Source organism: Zeus faber (genome assembly GCF_960531495.2).
Source record: "Zeus faber genome assembly, chromosome: 9".
Lineage (NCBI taxonomy): Eukaryota > Metazoa > Chordata > Actinopteri > Zeiformes > Zeidae > Zeus > Zeus faber.
In genome coordinates this window covers 33,090,935-33,116,329 of record NC_137197.1, presented here as the reverse complement: position 1 = coordinate 33,116,329, position 25,395 = coordinate 33,090,935, and the positions used below count along the sequence as shown (strand labels likewise).

The window sequence follows — 25,395 nt, the reverse complement described above, 5'->3', positions numbered from 1 at the left end:
TCCAAGCCAAAAGTCTGTATGATATTAACCTTGTTTTAAGAAAAACAATGTCATGGAGACTTGACTAATCTTAAGCGTTACAGCAACGTCTCTGATTGGTGGAGCTTCCTGTCACCATAGAAATGTTTACCACACAGGCTGATGGTACACAGATATTTACATGTAAATTAAAGTGATTAGTGTCAGAATCTACTTGGTATCATGGGGAAAATATGGCGATACTACGATGTATGGAAAGTAGTGTATGTAACTTTTGATTGTGAATGTGTAGAAATTACATTTCTGTTGATCATATGGCACACCTGTCTTTCAAAAACTGGTAAGGTTTAGGACTGAAGAACCAAGGTGCACTGCTGTAATCATATTAGTGATGACATGACTGATTACACAAATCCGTGTTAAAGTAAACTATTGAAGAGTCCACTACATTCCAGGATCTTTAGAATCAATGCAATCCGAAACCAACATCATTTGCTTTTTATTTTTAAAAGTGTCAAAGTATATGATCTGAATATTTTTTTTATCAACGTCAGGTCAAGATTATTTATATAGCCCTTAATCATAATAGTCTCAAATGGCTTCACAAACCCAAATATCACACAGAAATCAAGGCCCACCCCTGTCTGAAGCCCCACAAGGGAAAAACTCTCAGGAAACATGTGTGTGTGTGTGTGTGTGTGGGGGGGGGGGTTGCTCAAACTGACATCTTCTGGGGTCCCGTTCTACAAGAGATTACCGAAATGGAGATTTTCATTTCATTTTTTTAGCAGACGCTTCTATCCAAAGCGACTTACAATTATTCAAACAGTGACGGACGCAGCCATCAGGAGCAATCTTGCTCAAGGACACTACAGCATGCTAGCAGGAGGAGCATGGGATCAAACCAGCAACCTTTAGATCACCAAACGACCAGCTCTACCTCCTGAGCTACCATCCCCAGATGGGAAATGAAGTTGAGATGAAAAATAAATAAATAAATAAATAAATAAATAAATAACTAACTAACTAACTAACTAACTAACTACTCCGTTTCAGATGTTTTTTCTACCAAGACACCAGATATTGATATTTATTTGAGAGTGACAGCACCACTGTGTCGGATTTTATTGATGATATCATACAGAAGACCACCTACCCCTAAATAATCGAGATAAATATAAAATTATCACATAGATGACAAGCAGAGAGATTAGGCTGTCGTCATGACCACTGTTACACACCTTCAGGCTTGTTTCTCAACAGAAAATTATGCATCTGTGGAATGTTTGTTTTTGTGACAATTAACTGCGCTGCTCACTTTGTGAAATACACAAGGAAAGTGCATTGGAGTAATGCATAGAGTACCCAAATAACATTTTGAGTAAGGACCGACATAGTATGGTGCATATGGTGGCTTACATATTGGCAGAAAGCAGCTGATTAGGAAAGGGATTACGGGGTTAGATGGGCGCTGGGTCACCATGTGTTGGATTTGTTCCCATCCCACCTGGACAGCTGGAGCTGGACAATGGCTAACAATTGCATCTGGCTTCGCAGGTCACTCATACTGTGAGCACAGGAATACAGGAACAGCCACCGCTTTCAGCTCAGCCACAAAGGGTGCCGGGCCATGGATGACCTCATCAAAGTGGAGGTCCATAAGCTCAGTGACTTATTCTAATTCGCAGGAGAGAGCACATAGCATAACATATAGTTTGAGTAATTCATATGGTCTAAAACCTTTGACAAGGTGTTACCAAAGTAACTGCAATTCAAAACGTTATGTTTACAGCTTGTTTTTAAATTTGTTATTATCATTCAAATGTAGTCCTACACCTTGTGGCTCAGGTGATGCCAAACTCTCCCCAGCAGGGCAAATATGTTTGGAATCATGCATATATTAGTATGGAGACTAAAACTTGGATCAGACAATTGAGAAAGAACCAACCAGTAGTATATTTGGTCTTCACCATGGACACATGTTCTCCTATCTTGGCCAATTGAAATTGTATTAGGAAATGCAGTTGTCCTGCTGCAGTCCTCGCTTGCACACCCACAGAACTTCATTGCAATGCAATGCGACCAGCTAAAGCCTGAAATTATACTGATTTGTATGGGATTCAGCCAAAATATTTATCAAAGGGCTAGAAGGTAAAATTCGACATTGGCAGTACCAGTGCCTTGAAAAAGGCAGCAGCAGATACACAAGTCATATGTAAAACTGGTATATTCCCAAATAAAATGTTCGAAGTGGCACTGGGTAGGTCTTCACTTCACCTGCACTAACCCATCAGCAACCCTTATTAAGTATGAGAGGCCACATTTGTTGGTGCAAATCACAGAATCACACTGTGGAACCCCTCCAAGGCAGATGTTTGGTAGAGAGGGCTCAGATTTTTCACATCACAAAGAACACGCTTGTTCATTTGCACCTTCTCCAGTTTGTAGGTGGCCTTTTTTGGCAGAGGGGTAAAGATAATAACAAATACATAAAATATGAGTGCATAGCAGCTTACAGTATATTATAGGATTGTAATGAAATGACATACCTGATATTTAACAGATTGAAAAGACAAGATTTTTTTTGTTCTACAGTTAATGTTATTTTAGTGTTGCACAAGATTAGCTGTGCTACAAAAAATTAATAAACGACATCACACATATCATAAAAGTGGCCAATGTCTGGATTCTGTTCCCGGATAAACTTTTGAATCTGGGTGTGTCGGTCCGTCACCAGGGAAGCCACTATGACACCAGATCTTTCAAGAAACTCCAGACCCCGGAGCAGCCCTTCCTTTTCCGTACAAACAATGCTTCTGACTTCATTGCTCTGTGGATCATAAACAGACACACACATATCTTCCACAATCTTTTATGAAAATAGATGTATATATTTTGGCTAATCGCTGCATCAGTGTATGCCTATGAATACACACGTATTAATACATATTTGGTTTTATATATTGATCACACTGTGGGAACCTACCAGGCTGCCATTGCTCTTCCCCAATACCCTGATGAAGTTCACTGATCAGACTCAACAACTGGTCAGCTCACTCTGCTAACTACAACAAAGCCTTCCTCTCGCCCACAGGAGACTTGTTTCCATTGTTTGCATCCTGGGGAATGGAAATAAACACAGCAAGGAAAATAACAGGCTAACATTAGGTAACGACAAAGAGAACACACAGGCTATAAGACTCAGACAAGCCAATATATCACATCCGAATCACCTAAAAAAGACGGTGGTTTGAACACATCTAAAGCACAGCTTGGGTAGACAACATGGCCTGCTAGCCATGACGCAGCTACAACAGTTAGTCATTACAGCATAAAGCTGGTGATACAAGTTACATTGTCAAAGCTGCTTGGATTGTTTCCCCACCGTCCGATGCTGCCAATCTCGTGTAAACCCTCAATGTTCGGTTGCAAATCAAAAGAAAATTCCGCCATCACCAGGTTTCTTCTGCTTTCCTCCTCCAGAAACTCCACCGACCCGGACGACCCCCACTGAAATATTCAAATGGACTTTGGCAAAACACACGCCTCATTGCTTCATTTCATCCACGTAATTTATTTTACGGTGCACGTCGGTGTCCTGTAACGACGGCGTAGCATGTACGTAGATTAATTTATGCACAACGTCAGTAATTTATGCATAGTGTGTCTCTTGCGTCGTTGTTCGATATTCGTGACGGAGCCATGTTCATGAATATTTATGACTTTCTTGATTCAACGTTCCTCATTGGCCACAAGCAGAAACTCGTCAATTTTTGACCTGTTAACGCGTCAAAAGTGACGCTTTACCGTCGTTTTTTCACGCGTTAACGTTATTTGTGCTTATGGCCTTCCATACCAGCAGGCCATCACATCCCAACTATCGAAGAAGTGCACCAACCCACCCACGGGCGTAAAATATCACAGCAAAATCTTAGTCCGCAGCCATGTCGGTGTTACTCTCCTTGGTCATTGCAGTAGCCGCTTTATACGTGATAGTTTACTACAACGTCGTCACCGGAGACAGATGCAAAAGTTTTGCGACGCTGAAGGGCAAGACTGCGGTAGTGACGGGTAATGTTCAGGCGATTTGAAACGCGTTCTCCCAGATGTAGCCCACCGCTCTCTACACAAATCAATCATTATGAAAAACACATACATGATTTGGCGTTTGTTTGTTTTTTTTCAATCGTCTTACCTCGCCCCCAGGAAGTAACACTGGCATCGGTAAAGCGACCGCGTTGGCTTTGGCTAAGAGGGGCGCCAGAGTAGTCCTGGCTTGTCGTCACAAGGAGAAAGCGGAGGCCGCTGCTTATGACGTCAGGAGCGTAAGTAAACTGCACACAAGCGTAACGTCCCAAATTTGTATTATTGCTGGTGGATGTAGAATCTCTCTCCCTCTCTCTGTCACTATATGGGTTAGTGCGTATATTGTGCAGTGTTTTCATTCGTCATCTGCTAAGGTTATATCGTGATTCTATAATCCTGGAGATCATTTTATTTCTACAAACAAAATAAGTTAAGATAATTTTAAGTTAAGATCATTTCTTTTCTGCAAAAAAAAAAAAAAAAAATTAAGCATGCAAAAAAGGGGGTAAAAGTTTGTCATAACTAATAAATAAATAAATATAAATAAATATAGCACCCAAAAGAAAGAGATTTTTCAGAGCTATAAATATCTTTCACTTAAGCTCATCATTTTGTCAGTGTATATGTTTTACTGATATAAAAGGTTGTCAACCACCATGCATGTATGTCTGATGTATAATTGAACATACACCGATCAGCCACAATATTAATGCCACTGACAGGTGAAGTGAATAAAATTAGAAATCTCGTACCAGTGGCACCTCTCAAGGGGTGGGATATATTAGGCAGCAAGTTAACAGTCAGTTCTTGAAGTTGATCTGTTGGAAGCAGGAAAAATGGGCAAGCCTCTGGATCACAGCAACTTTGACAAGGGAACAATTGTGATGGCCAAAGGTCTAGGTCAGAGCATCCCCAAAGCGGCAGTTCTTGTGGGGTGTTCCTGGTATACAGTGGTTAGTACCCACCAAAAGTGGTCCAAGGAAGGACAACCGGTCAACCGGCGACAGGGTCATCGGCGCCCATGGGCTCATTGATGCGTAGGGGGGGGACTTCACAATATTATTGGTTATTTGTGGTGGTTTTTATGTGGTGGCTGATCAGTGTAGGGTATAAATTCTAAATATTATAATGTGCTAACTACCATATTACAGTATTGACACTCAATCATTATCACCTAATTTGAATATTTCTGGAAAGTTCTGCAGCAAAGATGGGACAGTAGCATAGGAGGTATAGCGGGTCGTCTTGTAATCTGAAGGTTGCTGGTTTGATCCCTGGCTCCTCCTGGGAGCGTGCTGTAGTGGCTTTGAGCAGGAGCACTTAACCCCTAACTGCGCCCGATGGCTTTGTCCACTGGTGTATGAATAATTATATGTCGCTTTAGACATAAGCGTCTGCTAGATGAGGATGCAAAAGTAGTTTCCCACATAGCCACTGTGGCAGTTTTGCCTGCTAGGGCTCCTCCTGAGTGTGTGTGGGGATGGCAGTGTTACAGAAATTAAAGGGTCACTATAATCTGCAGTCTGTCTGCCTCTTTAAATAAAGAGGCAGACAGACGCTGGTTTTTACTTGTACAAGGGTCGGGTCAGAGATGCGTTCTCTGAGACGAACAGTTTATTTTTGAGGAGTCAGAAAATATATGGACAGTTTGGCGTCACAGATTCATATGTGTTCAAGATAAGGTAAACTCTGTGACACATAAAGGACAATGCGGTGTTGTTCCTGCTCTTGCAGCTGCATTGCAAGGAGGCCGAAACAGCAATAGCAGCAGCCGCTAGGCTCCCAAGGTTGGAATGTCTGGGAACTAACACTGTGCTGAAATAAAGATATGTGACTGAGGATATGTGAGGTTGTGTTCTTCATCATGTGTGTGCATAAATGTTTATGTGATTACATAGATTTAGATATATTGTTACATTTCACACTTTTAATAACATAAAGAGATAATAAGAAAACGTAAATACTAAAACATGAAATGTAAAACATCAAAATAGAATGCTAAAAATGTAAAACACGATAAATGCAGAAAATGTATAACATAATAAATGGTAAAAATATAAAACATAATAAATTGTAAAAATGTAAAATATAATAAAATATCAGTGTTGATAATTCACGAAAATTCACAACTTGTGTGGGATAAAATACAAGCAAATGGTAAAATACCAAACAAACGTAATATATATATATATATATATATATATATATATATATATATATATGTATATATGTATGTATGTATATATGTATGTGTGTGTGTATATATGTATATATATATATATATATATATATATATATATATATATATATGATGAGTGATATTATGTCATGAAAGTAGGGCATTTAAGTAGAAGCATGCAATAATGATTTCCTCATCTCAAACAATTTATTGAAACAAAAGCCAACAACAGTGGTGGGTATATCACAACAAAAAATGTCAATGTCTCAATAACTTGTCATGTGCCCTTGAGCATCAATTACAGCTTGACAACGACGTCTCATGATGTTCACAAGTCGACTTATTGTCTGCTGAGGCATGGCACCCCACTCTTCTTGAAGGGCGGCCCTCGGGTCATTGAGGTTCTGGGGTACAGAGTTTACGAGCCTCTACACGGCGACTCAGCTGATCCCATAGGTTTTCTGTGGGATTCAGTTCTGGAGAAAATGCAGGCCACTCCATTTGAGGTACCCCAGTCTCCAGCAGCCATTCCCTAATGATGCGACCTTGATGAGCTGGAGCATTGTCGTCCATGAAGATGAAATTGGGCCTGTGTTGTTCATGCAGGGGCACAATGACTGGGTTAATGATGTTATTCAGGTAGTATGGGCTTGTGACTGTACCATTCACTGTACTAGACACACCTGCCCACACTGTAACACCACCACCACCAAAGGCTCGTCTGGTAACAACAGTGGCTGATGCATAGCGCTCTGCTTGACGTCTCAAACATCGTTGGCGGCCATCATTTCTGCTCAACGTGAATCGACTTTCATCAGAGAACAGCACTGAGGCCCACTGGTCCCTCGTCCAGCGTAAATGCTCCCTGGCCCGTGCAAGACGATGATGCCTGTGCCTGGTGGTGTAGTCAGGTACCCCTGCAGGTCGTCTAGCACGCAGACCACGCTGATGTAAACGGTTTTGAATGGTCTGACGTGACACTTGGGTGCCTCTCACCTCCCTTAAATGTGCCTGGAGTTGAGTGGCATTCATCATCCGGTTCCGCAGGGCATTGTTCACAATGAAGCGGTCATCAGTGTGGGATGTGGCCAAAGGACATCCACTTCTATCCCTGTCTGTGACTCTTCCAGTCTCTCTGTATCTTTGTTGCAACCTGCTGATGACACTCTGTGACACTCTAAGCTCAGTGGCCACTTCCCTCTGAGAACATCCTGTTTGCCGCGCAACGGCGAGCTAATTTTGATCAGTTGCTAGGTGCCGTCTTGGTCTCATGATGTCAAACACCTGTTGTGAATTTTGCCGTTCAGCTTCTTGTTAGAGAACAGCAAGTTGTGCAAAAAGTACTGAAACATTGAACAGTTGGACATGTGCATTCAAAAGTTTAGAGAAGGTCAAATTAAGTTCACCTGTAAAGGTTATAGCGCATTTTATCGTCATCCTGAAATTTCACCCGAAAGCCGAATATCCCTAACTTTTTGTGAGTAGTGTGTGTGTGTGTGTATATATATATATATATATATATATATATATATATATATGAGCAAATCATGTGTGGTTTTAAACTCGGGTGTCCTGTAAGGAAGGGGTGTTGGGATCATCGTCAAGGCCTGCATAGGAGGTAGACCAAGTGTCTGGAGTGGGCTCAGAGTCATCAAGGGGGATGGTAACAAAGTTCTTAATGATTTGGGTGGTCATGTGGCGTAATTATGGTATTATGCAAACCAAACAAGTGCATAATAAAGTGAGGACAGCGGCTAAAGCGGCGGCACCAAGAGTGAGCCAGTAGCGCCAATTCATTAGGAACCATCAGAACCCACTCTGAGCATCGTTGACTTCCTCCTTAAGAGTGACGTTGTGTAATTGGGTAAGCCTATGTAAAGCTTGGTCTATGACATGGCCGTTGGCGTCGTTGTCAGGGACTAAAGTACAAGCCGTTCCGACAAGGACGCAGACCCCACTTTGTGCTGCCGTAAGCTGGTCTAGCACCATATGGTTTTTCAGGGACACTAGACGGAGCGCGCAAAGTTCTTGTATCTTGGTGTTGGAAATGATAGATTCGTTCACAAAGGCGGTAAATTGATAATGTAAAGTTTCAATGTGGAGCTTAGTTTTAGCAACTCCGGCTGAAGAGAAGAGTGAGAATTGGACCTTTTGGCCTTCAGTCTATAATTTATGATTATGTGGGACGTCAGGGCCCCAAATGGGGGTTGTGAGGATAGAATTTCGGTAGTGTACGCGGGGACCTCAGTAGTGTTTTTGAAAACGGAGACAATAAAGGTGTGATTGGCCAGCCTAATCGGGTGCAAATGCCATTACAGCCGACTGGGAGATAGGTGCATGCTTTATGACCACATAACCAGAAAACATAATTTAGGAGGCAAGTGCTGTTAATGCTGGGAGCTGAGTCAGTACTATGTGTTGTAGCAGTTATGGAGAGCGGTGTAATTGGCGTAGTGCCACCACAGGTTAGTGGCGTATACATGGTGAAGTTTATTGGGAAGCCAATCGTGATCTAAGTGACCTAAGAGGGTTCTTCTGACGCGCAGTTTGAAAGAGGAAGAGACGTTATCAGCTGGGGAGGAATTAACATTAGCAGCTGGGGTGGAATTAGGAATGAAAGTTCGGGAGGGGACGGGTGTGTGTGGAGAATGATCATGGACAATGAATATGGGGACGACAACAATTATATCAATGGTGAGTAGGAAACACCAGTACCGCGTAGGCCACAAAACTTTGTAAGGCGGAAAAAGTGCCATGGTGTGGTTGATGAGCAGCGTTTGGCGTACACTCACGTTGTCTCCTCAACGAGTACCGAGAGGGATGTAGGAACTTTTTTGCAGTGGGAGGCGTGAACCCAGGAGTTGCGGCCTTTGGCCTTGAGGGCGGTGTTGGTGACAAGCAGGACTTGGAATGGTCCCAGGAAGCGGGGATTGTGCCAAGTTGACCATCGTAGGTCCTTAACAAGGACCCAGTCCCCTGGTTGGTACTGATGGAGCGGTTTGTGCTCAGGCGGGTGTTGAGCAGCTTTCACCTGGGAGGACAGAGTTGACATGGCAAGTGGCAGAGCTTTGCAGTAATCCACAATGTCATCATCAATGTTGGTCAGTGTGGCTTTGCTGCGGTGCATTCCGATATAAGGTGGACGTCCGTACACCAGTTAGTATGGGGAGATTTTGTACCGATCACGGCAGCGCGTGCACATACAAAACAAAACAATCCAAGGGAGGCCGGTGTGTTCGGACATTTTAGCCAGTTTGCTTTTAATCGTACCGTTTTCGCGTTCTATGGTGCCACCATTAGCCGGGTGATATGCACAGTGGTGTCGCATGTTAATGTCCAGAGCTTTAGTGAGTTGAGCTTAGATATCAGTGACGAAGGCAGGGCCATTATCACTAGACATTTTCCTTGGCATGCCCCAGCGGGGTATGATTTCACGGAGGAGAATTTTTGCGGTAAGAGCGGACTTGTTTTTAGTAGGAAAAGCTTCAACCCATTTAGAGAACATACAGACAATGGATAGACAGTACTTTTTCCCTTGGCATGGGGTGAGTTCTATGAAGCCGAGCATCAGGGTTTGAAACGGTTGTGATGGAGTGGGTTGAGCCAGTACAGGCAGTTGGGCTGTGCCCTAGGGGGTGTGGCGTACACAGATCATGGACTGGACGACCGTTTGGAGTCCCGGAGCTTACCAAACCTCATGTATCAATGTGTGATCAATTCCGTGCGCTGTTTTGATGAATGAGAGGTACACAGCAGTAGGCAGACATTAGGCCAGATTTGGTTGGAGAACGTGGAACCCTTAATTTCCCATTTATGTCATTCTGTGTTTGTAGCACACGTTTGGATCTCGTTAACGGTAGCCATTTCAGTGGGGTCATTGTTAGTGTTCAGGTCCGTCACCACAAACAAATCCACCTGGCCCATGACTGCGGCTTCTTTTGCGCATGCTGCATGCGCAAAAGAAGCCTGCTGCGCATGTCCTACTTTAAACGGGTTTCATGTCTCCATCGAAACAACGGCAAAACCCATACTTGATTGACCTGTATCTCTGCATCGTGAAGCCGATCCGTCCACGCAGAGGGCGAGGTCTGCGTCAGGGATATGGTCCTCACGGAGGTCAACCCTAGGCCTGCACACGATTTTGATGGTTCGTAAGCAGTCATGTGGTGTTTCATTTGCTGTGACGTCAGTGGGGGCGAGTAATGTAGCTGTCAAGCAGACGCACATGGTAACGCAAAAATCTTTGTGGTGTAATTTGTGCTGGTTTACCAGTTTGTAGGATCAGTTCCACAGCGTGGGGCACCATCACTGCGACTAGCCCACATACGACGCGACAGCTGTAACTTCCTTTTCTGCTGCGGCCACCGCACATAAGCACACCAGAAATCCAGCTGATCTGGTGGGTCTAGTTTTGAAGAAAAATATGCCACCGGGCGGAGTTTTCCCCCATGGGGTTGACACAGCACCGATAACATTTATCCACCCTTTTGATCCACAAACGGAGTAAACGTGAGTCTATAGACAAGGAAGCCGAGTGTGGGTGCGATGGTCAGGAAATGTTTCAGATCAGTAAAGGCCACCCGAGCCTCGGGAGTCCTGGAGGCATGGACAAGCACGGACAGGGGAGCCTCACGTAATGCATAATCAGGAATCCATTGGCGGCAGTATGAAGAAGTGCTGAGAAAAGACATGAGTTGGCATTTCATGTGTAGGAGATCAATAGCTTGGATAGCGGAAACACGTTTCCCCTGGGCAGAGAGCACCTGACCCAATTAGGTGACCTGCTCCTGTACCAGTTGAAGCTTGTCGTGGCTGACTTTATGGCCGTTGTCAGCGAGGAAAGTGTAAGAGAGCGAGTGTATTGGTGTGACACTGTTGTGTGGATGTGCTGGCAACGAGGAGATCGTCTACATACTGTAAAATAGTGGAACCAGCCGGAAGTGTAAACTTGGCGAGGTTATGAGCTAAGGTGGTGTGGAAAGCGGTCGGAATGTCTGTGAAGCCCTGAGGTAGCCAAGTCCATGTCCAAGTGGAACCCGCAAAAGTAAAGGCGAATCAAAATTGACTGTCAGGGGCCACAGGGACAGAGAAAAAAGCATTTTTCAGTTGAATAACAGAGAAACAGGTGACTTCCGAGGGGAGTTATGTGAGGATTGTGTGTGGATTTGCGACGACGGGAGCACACAGTATGACAGCAGCGTTGACAGCTTGGAAAAATTTTAGTTTTTACAGATGGATTGGTAATCAGGACAATATTGCCTTTTTCCACAATAGCATTGAAAACGGGGGTTATACCATCTACTGCGTCACACGGAAGGGGGTATTGAGACTGTCGAGGAAAATAAAATCCCTTTTGTTGAACCACATAGGGCAGGGGTGTCCAAACTTTTTTCACTGAGGGCCAGATACAGAAAAATATGCAAAGGGCTGGGCCACTCACTAGAGGTGAGGTAGATCGCCTCACCTCTAGTGTATTAAAGTTAGCAAAATCAATCAAATGTAGGTAATTATGCTTGATAATTGAATATGCTCAAAGGAAAAAAAACAGCCTACATCACACCTTCTCATTAATGAGTTTTCATTTATTTTGTGCCAGAAATGGTTGGCAGCACATTCTCAAAAGCGCAACCTCAGATTGCTTCTTTGTCAGGATGGTGATACCCCTTCACCGCCCTGTATTAAGGGCGGTGAAGGGGCGGTGAACGTGCGTTAACATCGTGTTACTAACGTAACAAGAAAATGTTATCAACTTTAATTGACTGAATTTATTAAGTAATTGGGCATATTAACGCATGAATACTGTGTAATGTATTTTTAACTCACCTATAATGGGAACATTGTTGCACTCTGAAGGATGGCTGGCAGGTCAAGAGTAATTTTGGTAGTTGAGATGCAAAGGACATCACAGAGATGGCTGTCGGTCATTTAGGTTTTCAATCTGCTTTTGTTTTGTTCTACTTTTGTTTTAGTTAACAGAGAAAATGTTTGCTCACATATGTATGTTGAGCCGATCAGACTCATCATTCTTTTTGCGTGGCGTCTCACTAGAGGAAACCTGGCCTTTTCCAAGCTCTGGTAGAAGTCGGGTAGGAGGAGAAGCTGATGTTGATTCTTCAGAGAATTATCACACTGCATTTTGAGAAGTTCAAATTGCAGACTCTCTTCCACTTCTTCTGCATCCATCAGAAAGGGAGTTGAGAACAGCTTGATTTCTTTTTCAATGACAGAAAAATCTAGGAGGCGCTGACTGAATTCTGTCATAAGAGATCGCTGCAGCACGGAGCCGCGATTTAGCCAGTGCACATCAGAATGGTAGAGTATATCCGCATCGACATCAGATGGGAAAGCTTGAAATTCTATGTGGTAGAGCCCTTGTGCTCGAATTATGTTGACAGTTTTCACAACAGTGTTCATCACATTGCCAAGCTGGACTGCCTTGGCACAGGACTTCTTGGTGGATGATACAGTGCATTTTAACAGCCTCACCTCCACTCTTTTGCATCTTGGCGCACACCATAGAGGCCATTCCTTTGCGCTAGCCTGTCATTGCCCCATCCGTTCTAACTCCACACAGCTTGACCTATTTAAATCCCATCTTGTCAATTGCATCAGACACAGCTTCAAAAATGTCCTTACCCGTTGTTGTGCCCTTTAGACTCCTAAGATCAAGCAGCTCCTCTGTAATGCAAAAGTTATCGTCAACTCCCCGCAAAACAATTAACAGCTGTGCGGTGTCTGTGGCATCTGTGCTCTCATCACATGCATTCGTAGTAAAAATCAAAAGCACAAGCTTTTGACCGGTGGCCGACAGACATTGGGGAATAGTTCCTAATTAGTCTTCTGTGAGTGTGCCTGTAAGCGAGGAAGCTGTTATCTGCATCGGGTCACAGCAAAAGTCGTTCGACGGGTGTGACGTGTTGCAGTGGTGTAGATGTCGATGGACGGACTGTAAAGAGTGTTGGGCGTGAAGGGAGAGGGTTCCCAGTCTGAGGCATTTAAAGCACAACGGAGCCGGGGGCCCAGGTCCTTAAAGGCGAAGGAGGGGGGCTTCACGAGTGGAATCTGTGGTGGCTGGATCCATGCCAATTTCGACTGTTATGGAGAATAAAGAGAAACAGAGTATTCTGCATGAGTTTCAGAAGTTGTTGAAACATCAATCCATTGAAACAGGTAGTCAGGATCGACGTTTGGCTGTACAGAGGCAGTGCAGTGTAAATCGGCGGGTAGCATAAAGGAGACGTCAGCTGATGCGACCTTCATGTGAGCTGTTTTTTACCAAATTAGCGGCAAAACATTTGCACATTCCTGCACAAATTGTAAAGCTTTATAAAAAACAAAACAAAAAAAAAACAGCCTTATTTTACATATTCTTAGATATTTTACTTATATTTCACTTATTGTTTTACATTTATGTTTCATGTATGCACCAAACACCAAGAAAAATTCCTTGTTTGTGTAAACTTACTTGGCAATAAAGACTATTCCGATTCTGATTCTCTGAAAATTAAATCAATAAGGCGGCATTAAAAAAAGGTGCGTGCCGTGAGGGTGTAGAGCGGGTTTTCTGGCCGTGAGGTGACCTCGAGACGACCGTCACATGATTTCACACTTATGCCAAACGCACACATTAAATCATGGCCTAAGAGGTTAACTGGACATGTTTTAGACCGTATAAATTTGTGTTTGAGGTTTCAGTTTGCTGTGGAACAGTTCAGCTCAGCATATAGTGTTCGTACATGCGAGTATTGGTACCACCTACGACAGTGCATGTGTTGTGCTGAGTGGGGGAGTGAGCTGTGAATCACATGCACTAACAGCAGAACAGCTAGCGCCCGAATCTACAAGAAATTTTAATATGGTGGTCGGTAGTCGGCAACCAGTTCGCGTATAATACGCTTGAACAGTAAACACATTTTCATCATTATTTTGCTGTGTGTGTGTGTACGTGTCACCTGATGAGAGTGTGCAGAGCCATGGCTTGGGTCTTTCCCTGGAGTCCCCTCCCCCCGGCGTCAACCCTGATAATGTCCTGATTCCCCTGTTTGACCCTAGTTGCCCTGTGGTCGTCTCTGTGGTGCCATGGAACAGGCGTGGGCCCAGTGTCCTTTCCAAAGTGATAGCAGGTGTTGCGGTCCAGGTTGGGACCTCCTCTGCCTCGACGATTGAGATGGCTTCCACGGAATCCTCCGCCTCATTAGGTCTGGCCTGAGGTGTTTTGCTGAGGCCATGATTGTCACGACCAGAACTGGGAGAGACCCAAACGCACGACACAGGGAGACGGAAGGCAGGCAAAGGATGTTTATTAGCCTGGACGGTGGAGCTGGCCGCGGGAACCCGGTCGGGGAGGGATGGAGCAGGGCAGGGCAGGGATGATGATGACCAGGAGATGGGGTCCAGGATCCGGGTGGAGAGACGGGGAACCAGGCTGGATGGAGATGGACGGGCAGCCTTGGTCGACGAGCGGAGACAGGCAGGTAAACCGGGCTGGCTGGATTTGGAGAGACAGACTGGGTCGACGAGAGGAGACAAGCAGGTAAGGGGAAGACGAGACAATGAGACATAAACTAGGAACTAGCAATATGCACTAGGAACTTGGAACTTGGAAGGGAGCCAGTAGCTGTACAACTCGGGTAAGCTAGTTGACGGTCTGGCAAGGAATGACTAGGAAGCTGGGACTAAATACTGTGCAGGTAATTGATTCCAGGTGTGTGCAATCGGGCTTGAGTAGGGAGCTGCAGATGGGGCAAGGGCGGCCTCTAGTGGCGCTGGGATGCCGTGGGCCTAACAGTACCCCCCCCTCTACGGACGCTCCTTGGTGGACACCTGGAACCGGAAGGGCGAGTTCGATTGAAATCCCGGATGGGTCTCCGGGGGACCCAGGAGCGTTCCTCCGGACCGTATCCCTCCCAGTCCACGAGGTACTGGAAGCCCCTGTGTAGGCCGGGTGGCCGTCGATGGTGCGGGGGGGTGGTGGGCCTCGGCGGGGAGGGAGAGAGGGCTGGAAACCGCCGGCTTAAGCAGGGATACATGGAAGGTAGGGTGGACACGGAGGGAGGGAGGGAGATGGAGGCACAGGGGTTGATGATTGACTCAAGGGACCAACATACCGGGGAGCGAGTTTTCGGGAGTCCACCTTGAGGGGCAAGTCCTTTGTGAAGAGCCATACCATCTGTCCGGGGACCTATGTGGGTGCGGGCGCACGGTGCCGGTTCGCCTGCCGTTGGGACCTGGCAGAGGCCCCGAGTAGAGCAGAGCGGGCCCTCCTCCACGTCCTCCGGCAGCGACAAATGTGGGCCTGGACGGAGGGTACGGCGATCTCAGCCACCTGGGCCGGGAACAGTGGGGGTTGGTAGCCCAGAGAGCATTGGAAGGGCGACAGGCCGGAGGAGGCGTTCACCAGGGTGTTGTGGGCGTACTCGGCCCATGGCAGCTGGTCGCTCCAGGAGGTGGGGCTGGTGGTTGTCAGGCAGCGGAGCATGGCCTCCACCTCCTGGTTCGCCCGCTCCGTCTGGCCGTTGATCTGGGGGTGGAAACCGGAGGAAAGACTGACCTGTGCCCCCAGGGCCGAGCAGAAGGCGCGCCAGACCTGGGAGGTGAACTGGGGTCCTCGTCTGCCGGGATGCCATGGCGGCGGAACACCTCGGCCACGAGCAGGTCTGCGGTCTCCCTCGCCGATGGTAGTTTGGGCAGGGCGAGGAAGTGGGCCGCCTTAGAAAAGCGGTCCACCACCGTGAGGATGGTAGTGTTGCCCCGGGATGGTGGAAGACCAGTGACGACGTCCAGGGCGATGTGGGACCGAGGACGAGTCGGGATGGGTAATGGGCAGAGGAAGCCGGAGCGGGGTTGGGTGGAGGTCTTGGACCGGCCGCAGGTGGGACAGGCCGAGACGAAGGGCCGGGTGTCAGGGAGCAGGGTCGGCCACCAGAAGTGCTGGCGGACGACGGCCAGCGTGCGGGTGATCCCGGGATGGCAGCTGAGGCGGGAGGCATGGGCCCACTGCAGAACCTGGGAGCGTGCGGAGTCAGGGACGAACAGGCAGTTAGGGGGTCCAGTACCTGGGTCGGGCTGGTGTTCCTGCGCTTGGGTGACGAGGGACTCGATCTCCCAGGTGTGTGTGGCGGCAAGGAACAGGGGTGGAAGGATGGGTTCTGGATCCCCTGTCTTCTCCTCTGGCACAAACACACGGGACAGGGCGTCAGGTTTGGTGTTCTTGGTTCCTGGGCGGTAGGATAGAGAGAAGTTAAACCGGCCAAAAAACAACGCCTACCTGACCTGCCGGGAGTTGAGCCGCTTCGCCGTCCGGATATAGGCCAAGTTCTTATGATCGGTCCAGACGACGAAGAGGGGGATTGCTCCCTCCAGCCAGTGGCGCCACTCCTCCAGGGCTGGTTTGACGGCCAGTAGTTCCCGGTTACCCACATCATAGTTGCGCTCGGGTGGGGTGAGCCTGCGGTACAGAAAGGCACAGGGGTGGAGCTTACCATCGATTCGAGAGTGCTGAGAAAGTACTGCTCCTACCCCCGTGTCTGAAGCGTCCACCTCTACCACGAACTGGAGGTTGGCGTCGGGCTGGGCCAAGACTGGGGCCGACGAAAAGCGTCTCCTGAGGTCGCGGGGGTCCACTTGAAGGCCACTGCAGTGGAGGTAAGGGCTGAGAGGGGAGCAGCGATGGGGCTGAAGTTACGGATGAAGCGCCGGTAGAAGTTTGCAAACCTGAGGAACCGTTGGAGCTGCTTCCTATTGGCTGGGGTTGGCCACTCCAACACGGCGGCCACCTTCTTGGGGTCCATCTCCAGCCTCCCTCGGCCAATGATGAATCCTAGGAAGGAAATGGACGTAACATGGAAGACACACTTCTCGGCCTTAACAAACAGACGGTTCTCCAGGAGGCGCTGCAGCACCAGGCGTACATGTTTTACGTGGTCGGAGAGGGATTTGGAGAAAATCAAGATGTCGTCGAGGTACGCAAAGACAAATGAGTTGAGCATGTCCCGGAGGACATCGTTAATTAGGGCCTGCAAGACCGCTGGGGCATTTGGCAGACCAAAGGGCATAACAAGATACTGAAAGTGTCCGAGCGGGGTGTTGAACGCGGTCTCTTCACTCGTCCCCTTCGTGGATGCGTACCAGGTGTTGCGGAGGTCGAGCTTGGAAAAGCGGGTGGCACCCTGGATGGGGACGAAGACTGAATCCATCAGGGGCAAGGGGTACTTGTCTTTGATAGTGATGTCGTTAAGTCCCCTGAAGTCAATGCAAGGATGGAGGGTCTTGTCCTTCTTAGCCACAAAGAAGAACCCTGCGCCTAGCGGAGAAGACGAGGGGCGAATAATCCCGGCAGCGAGAGAGTCGCGGATGTAAGTTTCCATGGCCTCCTGTTCGGGCCGGGAGACGTTATACAGGCGACTGCAGGGGAGGGGGGCGCCTGGCAGGAGGTTGATTGCGCAGTCGTAGGGGTGATGAGGTGGTAAGGATAGTGCACCCTGCTTGCTGAAGACTGGGGCCAGGTCCTGATATTGCGACGGAACCGAGGGCAGGTCAGGGCTCTTGGGCACCCCGGCGGCGGCGGGGTTGAGGCCGAGCGGAGGCAGTGGGCATGACAGTGTGTGCTCCAGGAGCTCACACTGCCCGAGCGCCAATCCATCTCAGGGTTGTGGGTCTGGAGCCAGGGGTACCCCAGAACCACGGGGTTCAGTGGGGAATCAATGAGGAAGAACCTTAAGGACTCACGGTGGTTGCCGGAGAGTAGCAGCTTGAGGGGAGCTGTCTGGTGGGTAAACCGGGTCAGATGTGACCCGTTCAGCCCCTTGACCTCGAGCGGTGCGGGGAGAGGGACGGGTGTCAGCCCTAGCTGGCGTGCTAGTCCCTGGTTGAGAAAACTCGCTTCCGCCCCGGAATCTATGAGAGCGGAGGAAGAGAGTGTTATATCTCCCACGAGAGGGTAACTGGGAGCAGCGGACGGGAGAGACGGTTGGCGCTGGAGCGACCGGAATGTAACCCTACCGAGGAGTTGCCCTCTCGTGGCCAGACCGGGCAGGTGGCTCGGAGGTGTCCCAGCCGGCCGCAATACAGGCGCTACGGGAACCCTGGCAGAGGGAGAGGAGTCTTCTGGCGGCCTCCTTGCCTCATACTGGGTGGTCGAAGACTCTCCTCATTTCGCGGGTGAACAGATCGTAGGAGAGACTCACGGGGCCCCCCTGACTCCAAACCGCGGAACCCAAGCCGAGAGCTGCCCCTCTCAGGCAGGAGACGAGGGATGCGATGCGGGCACTATCGGAGGCGTATGACGACTGTTGCTGTTTAAAAAACACTGCGCACTGCACGAGGAAGGCGCGGCAGGTGCCGAAATCGCCATCGTAAGGCGCTGGAGCCGGAACGTGGGGCTCAGGGGGGACGAGAGAGGCGCTGGGAGCCCTGGTGGGGGAAGGAGGGCGGGTCGGAGGAGCAGGGGAGGCCACGGGGGCCGGAGGACCCTGCAGGCTGCAGAACGGTGATGGACCTTGCTGACCTTGAAAGATGGCTTGAGCGAGAATGGCCATCTGGGTTTGGGACTAACGTTGTTTCTTTTGATCTTGTTTGCGGTCTTTGTCACATTGGTGTGTCTCATAGGCATGTTCAGCATGGATGGTGTCAGCGAAGGTTGCCGTCTTCCAGGTGACAAGCGAGCGTTTCAACATGTCACCGAGTGGGGACACAAGTCCGTGAATGAACGCTGATCGTAGATGAGTCTCATAGGGTGTCAGAGGAGCTACCCCCATATCTTAAGGTTTCATCAGTCCACTATGGTTGTGGAAAACACCTTCCAGGCGTCCTGCATAGGCTTGTGTTGTCTGGGGGTGTTCATTCTGTCATCAGGTATCAGGTTGGACACGCGGTGAAATTTTACACCACGTGTCTTGACGAGGGCTCTTTGTATCTCACGTCCCAGGAGACAATAACTCCAACAAATGTCTGTGAATTGTCTTTGCCAGAGTCTGAAGTTCACAAATGAAGATGGGATGTTAGACGCGGCAAGATTGACGGCAGCATCCGTCCAGGACCGATACACCAGAAAAGGTCCATCTGGACCAGAAACTTCGAACATGGGATTAACGTTTTCAACTGGTCCTTATTTTGTTCTCAAGTTCATGGTGGTTCCTCTCTGGCCATCTTTAGGTGGGTTGCGTGGAGGTGGAGGTAGCCGGATCTGCAGCGGCTCCTTGCGGGGCATCATCGTCGACCACTGGTATGTTGGCATTAATGATATTAGGCTCGTCATCGGGGATGAGGTTGGGTGGATTTGGAGGTTGACGCCGTAAGGGAGGATGGGAGTCCAGGTCCAGATCCGGTATTTTGTCCGGTAACACAGGATACAAAGAAGTACATTGATTGGCATTATACAGTGGTGGTGCTGATGCTTTCTTTCTCCCTTTTCTTGGCCCTGTCTCTTTCCCTGATCTCCGTCTCCCTGCCCCTTTTCCTCTCCCTGCTTCTTATTCTTTTTCTTTTCTCTGTGATTAGCTTCCTCTGCCCACTCTCCAAAAGCCCACCAATCAGCCTTGTATTTCCTCTTTTTCATTTCTTTGTCTTGTAATTCAGCTGCTGTAACTGATTTAGATTAAAGCTTCTTCTTGTGGGAAAACCTAAGCTTTCCCGTTCTACCAAACTTATCACCGTTCTGTCATCTTTTCCCGTCAAACATTTGTAACATTCTTTCAATTCCCTACCTTATTGATCCTTCTGTAGCGTTTTACTATTACTGGTACCCATGGTGTTATTAGACCCATGAGGGCAATCTCACAATTCCTGTAGCTTCCAAGGCTACTTAAATGTTTTTTTTTTTCTTTTGTTTTTTTAAATTTAATTTATTTATTTATCAATTAATTTATTTATTTATTTATTTATTTATTTATTTATTTATGATTGCCTTTTAACCTGGGGACTTCCTTTGTGTCAGTTGGTGATTCCTTATCCTCCCCTTTTTAATCTATTTCATGTACTTATTACCGTCTCAATAGATAAATCAAATTCTTTTTCACATACTTTACGGTCTCAATAGAATTGTAGAAACCACATCTAATTTCATGTACTTTACGGTCTTAATAGAAGTAAACATAGTCGTCACTATATTTTCCATTTCTTCTAAACCTCGGTTAAAAATTTGAGAATAAAACAACCAATGTCTTCACTTTAGGAAAATCTGTCTGTATTGGGATTATAAAATAAATCCTGAATATTTGTAATTTAGAATTAGAAGATTTATTTCAAACACTTCGCACAACATCTGTCTTACCCCGCTTTCAGGGATGCAGCTCGATCCTGTTCTGTGATGAACAGAAATTAAAGGGTCGCTTTAATCTGCAGTTTGTCATTCGATGGTTTTAAATAAAGAGGCAGAGAGACGCTGGTTTTTACTTGTACAAGGGTCGGGTCAGAGATGTGCTCTCGAGCAGCTCTCTGAGACGAACAGTTTTTTTTTGAGGAGTCAGAAAATATAGGGACAGTTTGGCGTCACAGATTCATACGTGTTCAAGATAAGGTAAACTCTGTGACACACAAAGGACAATGGGATGTCGTTTCTGCTCTTGCAGCTGCATCTCGGGGAGGCCGAAAACAACGATAGCAGCAGCTAGAATCCCAAGGTTGGAATGTTTGGGAACTAACACTGTGCTGAAATAAAGATGTGTGACTGAGGATATATGAGGTTGTGTTCTTCATTATTTGTGTGAATATATGCTTATGTGATTACATAGATTTAGATATATTGTTACAGCTGTTTTACCTCCTGCTCATTAGACCAACCAACGAGCAACAGGTATGCAGCCTCTGACCCAATCACCTAGATCCAGGTCAGTGTGGCTGCTCAACCAGACCATCCCCACACCATATAGCCCCAATACCAAACTGAGGCCAGGGAGAATTGAGGCCTGGCTGCTGGGTTGCTGGATGGTCCCGGAGGTGTCTGCTGGGCGGAGGAGCTAGCTGGAGATGGTTGCCCATGGTGGTTGCTACAGCTGCCTCTACCCCGGTCCTCTGCCAGATACCCTGGGTGCTGCTGCTGCCAGTCGGGAGAGGGCTGGTGCTGGGGCTGCCCGCTGACCCGCTGGTGCTTCCAGGGCGTCTTCGGATGGCCCCTCTGTCTCCCCTGTGCCAGAGAGTCCCTGCACAGGTGCCACTCTGGCAGTTTTGCCTGCCACACACTACCCAAGTGGCATTCTCAGGGCCCTAAAGCACAGAGACACAGAAGACGATGGGTTGTAGACACCAGTTTATTGTAGAGAGGAGGCTAGGTGGAATTAGCCAGGAGCAGATCGAACATGTCATGACAGGGCTCCTATCCTAAGTCTGTGGGGATGGCAGTTTTGCCTGCTGCTCATTAGACCAACCAATGAGCAATGGGTATGCAGCCACTCTGACCCAATCACCTAGATCCAGGTCAGGTCAGGTGTAGCTGCTCAACCAGACCACCCCCATTCCACAGCCACATTTGGGGAAATATTCACTTATTTGTTTCTGCATTTTTTCTGAACCACCACTATGTTTCTTTATATTTCCCGTCATCAGAATTGGAAGTGGGTTCAATAATTCATGGAATGGATGATCATGGGTATAAATAGTAAACCATTTAAAAATAGTTGAATGTAACGTTTTCAAAAACCAACAATATCCATTTTTATTCTGTTAGAGAAACACAAATTTGACACTATTATACCGAAGGTCTCATCCAGAACTGATGTTTTGCAGGAGAGTGGCAACAATGAGGTAGTGTTCATGCAGTTGGATCTGGGCAGCTTGAAGTCTGTTCGCTTGTTTGCAGAAACTTTCCTGAGGACCGAACCCAGACTGGACCTGCTCATCAACAATGCAGGTTGAGTATGATGTTGCATTTGTTGACTGTGGTGGCTAAAGTTAAAGTTTTCCTAAATCTCTTATCTGACTAGATATAAAAGAATGGGAATGTTATGTTGGCAGAAATTAATTTTGCTATGTTGTACCAAATAAACGTGGAATAGTAACAACTTGCCCCTAAAAATATGATACCAAGCCACAAGGATATACTTAAATAAAGCTAAGCTAAGACTAGGCCACTCAGCATGCAACATGTACTTCATTCAAGCAAGATGTCTTGTCACAATTTAAACCACCTCTTTCCACTTTTGACAAACATCCCACCCTCCAGGTGTGATGGGTGCCGGCCGTACAGAGGACGGCTTTGGCATGGCTTTCGGAGTCAACCACTTGGGCCACTTTCTCCTGACCAACCTGCTGCTTGACAGATTGAAACGGTGCGCCCCAAGTCGAGTGGTCACTGTGTCTGCACTTCTCCACCACTTTGGCACCGTTGACTTTTCCCTTTTGGCCTCCTACAAGGACCTGGTGTCCGGCCAGTCTGCCTGGAACAGCGTTAGGGCCTATTGCAACAGTAAGCTGTGTAACATTCTCTTCACAAGGGAGTTGGCCAATAAACTTGAGGGCACCGGAGTCAGCTGCTTCAGCCTCCATCCAGGTCAGTTACAACTGCCTCAAGACCCCCTTACCCATTGTGTACTGTTTTAAAAAAGTGGTAAAATCTGGTAGTTCATGCACATGTTTTTATTCATTCTTCTTAGACTCATGAATGTTGCATATCAACACCTATGAAAACTATAAAAGCAAGACTTGACTGCTTGTTGACCGAACTTAGACTGGCGTGGTGACATGTTAATTTACATCACTGACGTGTTCAAGAAGCCTTGTGAAATGTATTCTTTCAATAACTGTACATCTTTAACCTTATATTATTGATCTTATAATATTACTCCTGACAGACACCTTTTAGATTTGCTTTTGAATTATCTTTATTTATTTTGCATCGTTTTATGTTGGTGTCTGAGCTCTACTCCCCACTGGTGGCGAGGTGTACAGCAAACATTGGCATACTTTATAAGCCAAACATATAGGAGTGATGTGCTCCAACCCCCACCACTGGATAGAAGAGTGGTGCCCAACAGGCGGATGCAGGGGGGGTGACGGGAGTGCAGCAAACAAGCAAGCGACGCCTTGTTTTTAGGTTCATTTTCACTCTGCCCATATGATGACACAGTCTTCAGCAGGTGTCTATTTAATTTGGATGTAGAAGCAAAATACGTTACAACTTAAGGATTGACGAATGCTCGCACATTTAAACTGAACCCATTGAGTCATTCTTCATTCCTCAACAGGGGTCGTGTATACAGAACTATGTCGTAACATGAAATCGTGGCTGCAACTCCTCCTGATTCCCATGGCCAAGCTGTTCTTTCTGGACCCGGAGGTGGGTTCCCAGACCACTCTACACTGTGCTTTCCAGGTGGGGATCGAGCCCTTAAGTGGACGCAATTTCTCCTCTTGTGCACTGAGAGAAGTGGGTGCTAAGGGGCGGGATGACGCTCTGGCAAAGAAACTGTGGGTAGCAAGCGAATGTTTGACTGGCTTACCCATAAGTACAACATTTTAAACTTTTCAGCTTTTTATTTGGCGGTGGTAGAAAAAGAAAGAAGACTATTTAAGATTGTAATGTTCTGCACTCTGAATTTTTACTCATACAGAGTAAACCTCAATGCCCTGAAAATAGCAATTACTGGCCGAAGAAGACACTCATAATATTATTTGACATGATAAACGTGTATGTTGTGGGTGAGGGGGGGAAACCAAATACTTTTCATATGTGGCGTGGACATGATAAATGTTAGCCTTTTCATTGACTGGCACAGGTTCTCAAACGGTGTGTGGTAGATGCACTATCAGGAGTTAAGCAGTCAAATGGTTACCAGGGGAATACCACCCATTTTCAGCATTGAAATGGCAGAGTGCATATTCCGTTGCCCAGCTTGCCTTTCGTCCCAAGCAAAAATGTGAAATGTTTTTCCAATGAAATTAATTAAACCTCTAAACCCAAGACACTTGTGATGAAGTTAAATAAACAGCAGCGCTGCACTTTGCACTGTACGTGCAATTCTGTGGCAGTTCAATGTCGTTTGGGATGCAGTTCACTGGGCCTAACAGAGACCAAGACACAAGACTTGTGTTAGTGCCGGAATAGGCAAATATTTCAAATAGGACATTATCCTGAAAGGGGCATCGTGTGCATTTTTTTTCTGAACAGGTGATAATGCTAGCCCTTTAACAGCAGGCCTGACTGACTCAGAGACACTGCCCAATAACGCAGTAGTTCTCAGTCGGCAAAAAAAATGCCCGCTGGCCACGAAACCCTAATTTTGCCTAAATATTGCATACATTATCTATCTGCTTTCAGGATGCTACAGTACCACATATTCAGGATGTTCAACAGTGATTATTACCAGTGTCCACAAAGGAAATATCAAATGGAATGCAATGCAGCAGGGAAACAAGCAAAACAGAACAATGTGTAAAGTGCAAAGAAATTGGGACAATTGACCATTCATAGGCTATTCATTTGGCAATGTGATGTCTGAATGTGAATTGTCTGTGATGCCTCAAGGCAGTGCTCCTCACTCCTGACCCATGGTCATGGTAGAAATGATTTCATGGGACTCGCTCCGCATGATGGAATTAACCGCTACTGTAAATGGTGCGGTTTATGTTCACAGCCGGGCATTATTGTTGAAGTGATTTTATTTATTTATTATTAATAACAAAACATAATGACAAAATATTACCATTTACATGAAGATGTTTAACCATGGACCAGGGCCCATATTTGTCCAGCGTCTGAGAATGACTCTAGGAATAGGAATAGGAGTTTAACAATTCCTACCTCAGCGTAGGACATAAAAGGTGGTTATGAAGCTTCCTACACTCACGTTCAGTAGGAGTTCTCTTTTGGGAGTGAATGATGTCACAGTTTTCCGATCGCAAAATGCAAATACCGTAGTGTTTTTTTTAATTGAGTTTGTACTTGATGTATGTATGTATGTTAAGAGCATATGCGTCAATTATCTCTGTCCAAACAATATATTTTGATAAATACATTTGAATGTGTTTCGTAAACAAACTATTACAGTAAATTACAGGGAGAAGAGAGGTGTTGGAAACCCTTGACAACAATCAACCTATGAAGAGATCATTGCGATAGAGAATAATTTCTGGGAACTATTCTTTCTGTGCAAAGTCGCATACGCAGAATGTATGCCCCAGAACAACAATAATAATAATAATAATAATGATCTTCTTCT

General features: G+C 46.6%; 1 protein-coding gene and 1 long non-coding RNA gene across 2 annotated transcripts; one reads left to right on the top strand and one right to left on the bottom strand.

Annotated features, from left to right (window-relative positions):
• Positions 1-1,089: 1,089 nt before the first annotated feature.
• LOC307235012 lies at positions 1,090-4,268 on the bottom strand. The gene is made up of 3 exons (XR_013844320.1): positions 4,175-4,268; positions 2,966-3,098; positions 1,090-2,809 (listed from the first exon to the last, which is right to left on the bottom strand). It is a non-coding gene; the product is annotated as an uncharacterized lncRNA (long non-coding RNA).
• Positions 3,924-24,127, top strand: LOC307235010 (dehydrogenase/reductase SDR family member 13-like; the record flags this gene model as incomplete). Its single annotated transcript, XM_080006940.1, has 5 exons — positions 3,924-4,050; positions 4,186-4,304; positions 21,965-22,088; positions 22,401-22,727; positions 23,422-24,127. The coding sequence occupies 5 exons, from the start codon at positions 3,924-3,926 to the stop codon at positions 23,694-23,696; spliced, it is 972 nt and encodes a 323-aa protein (XP_079863066.1). The 3' UTR covers positions 23,697-24,127.
• Positions 24,128-25,395: the final 1,268 nt, after the last annotated feature.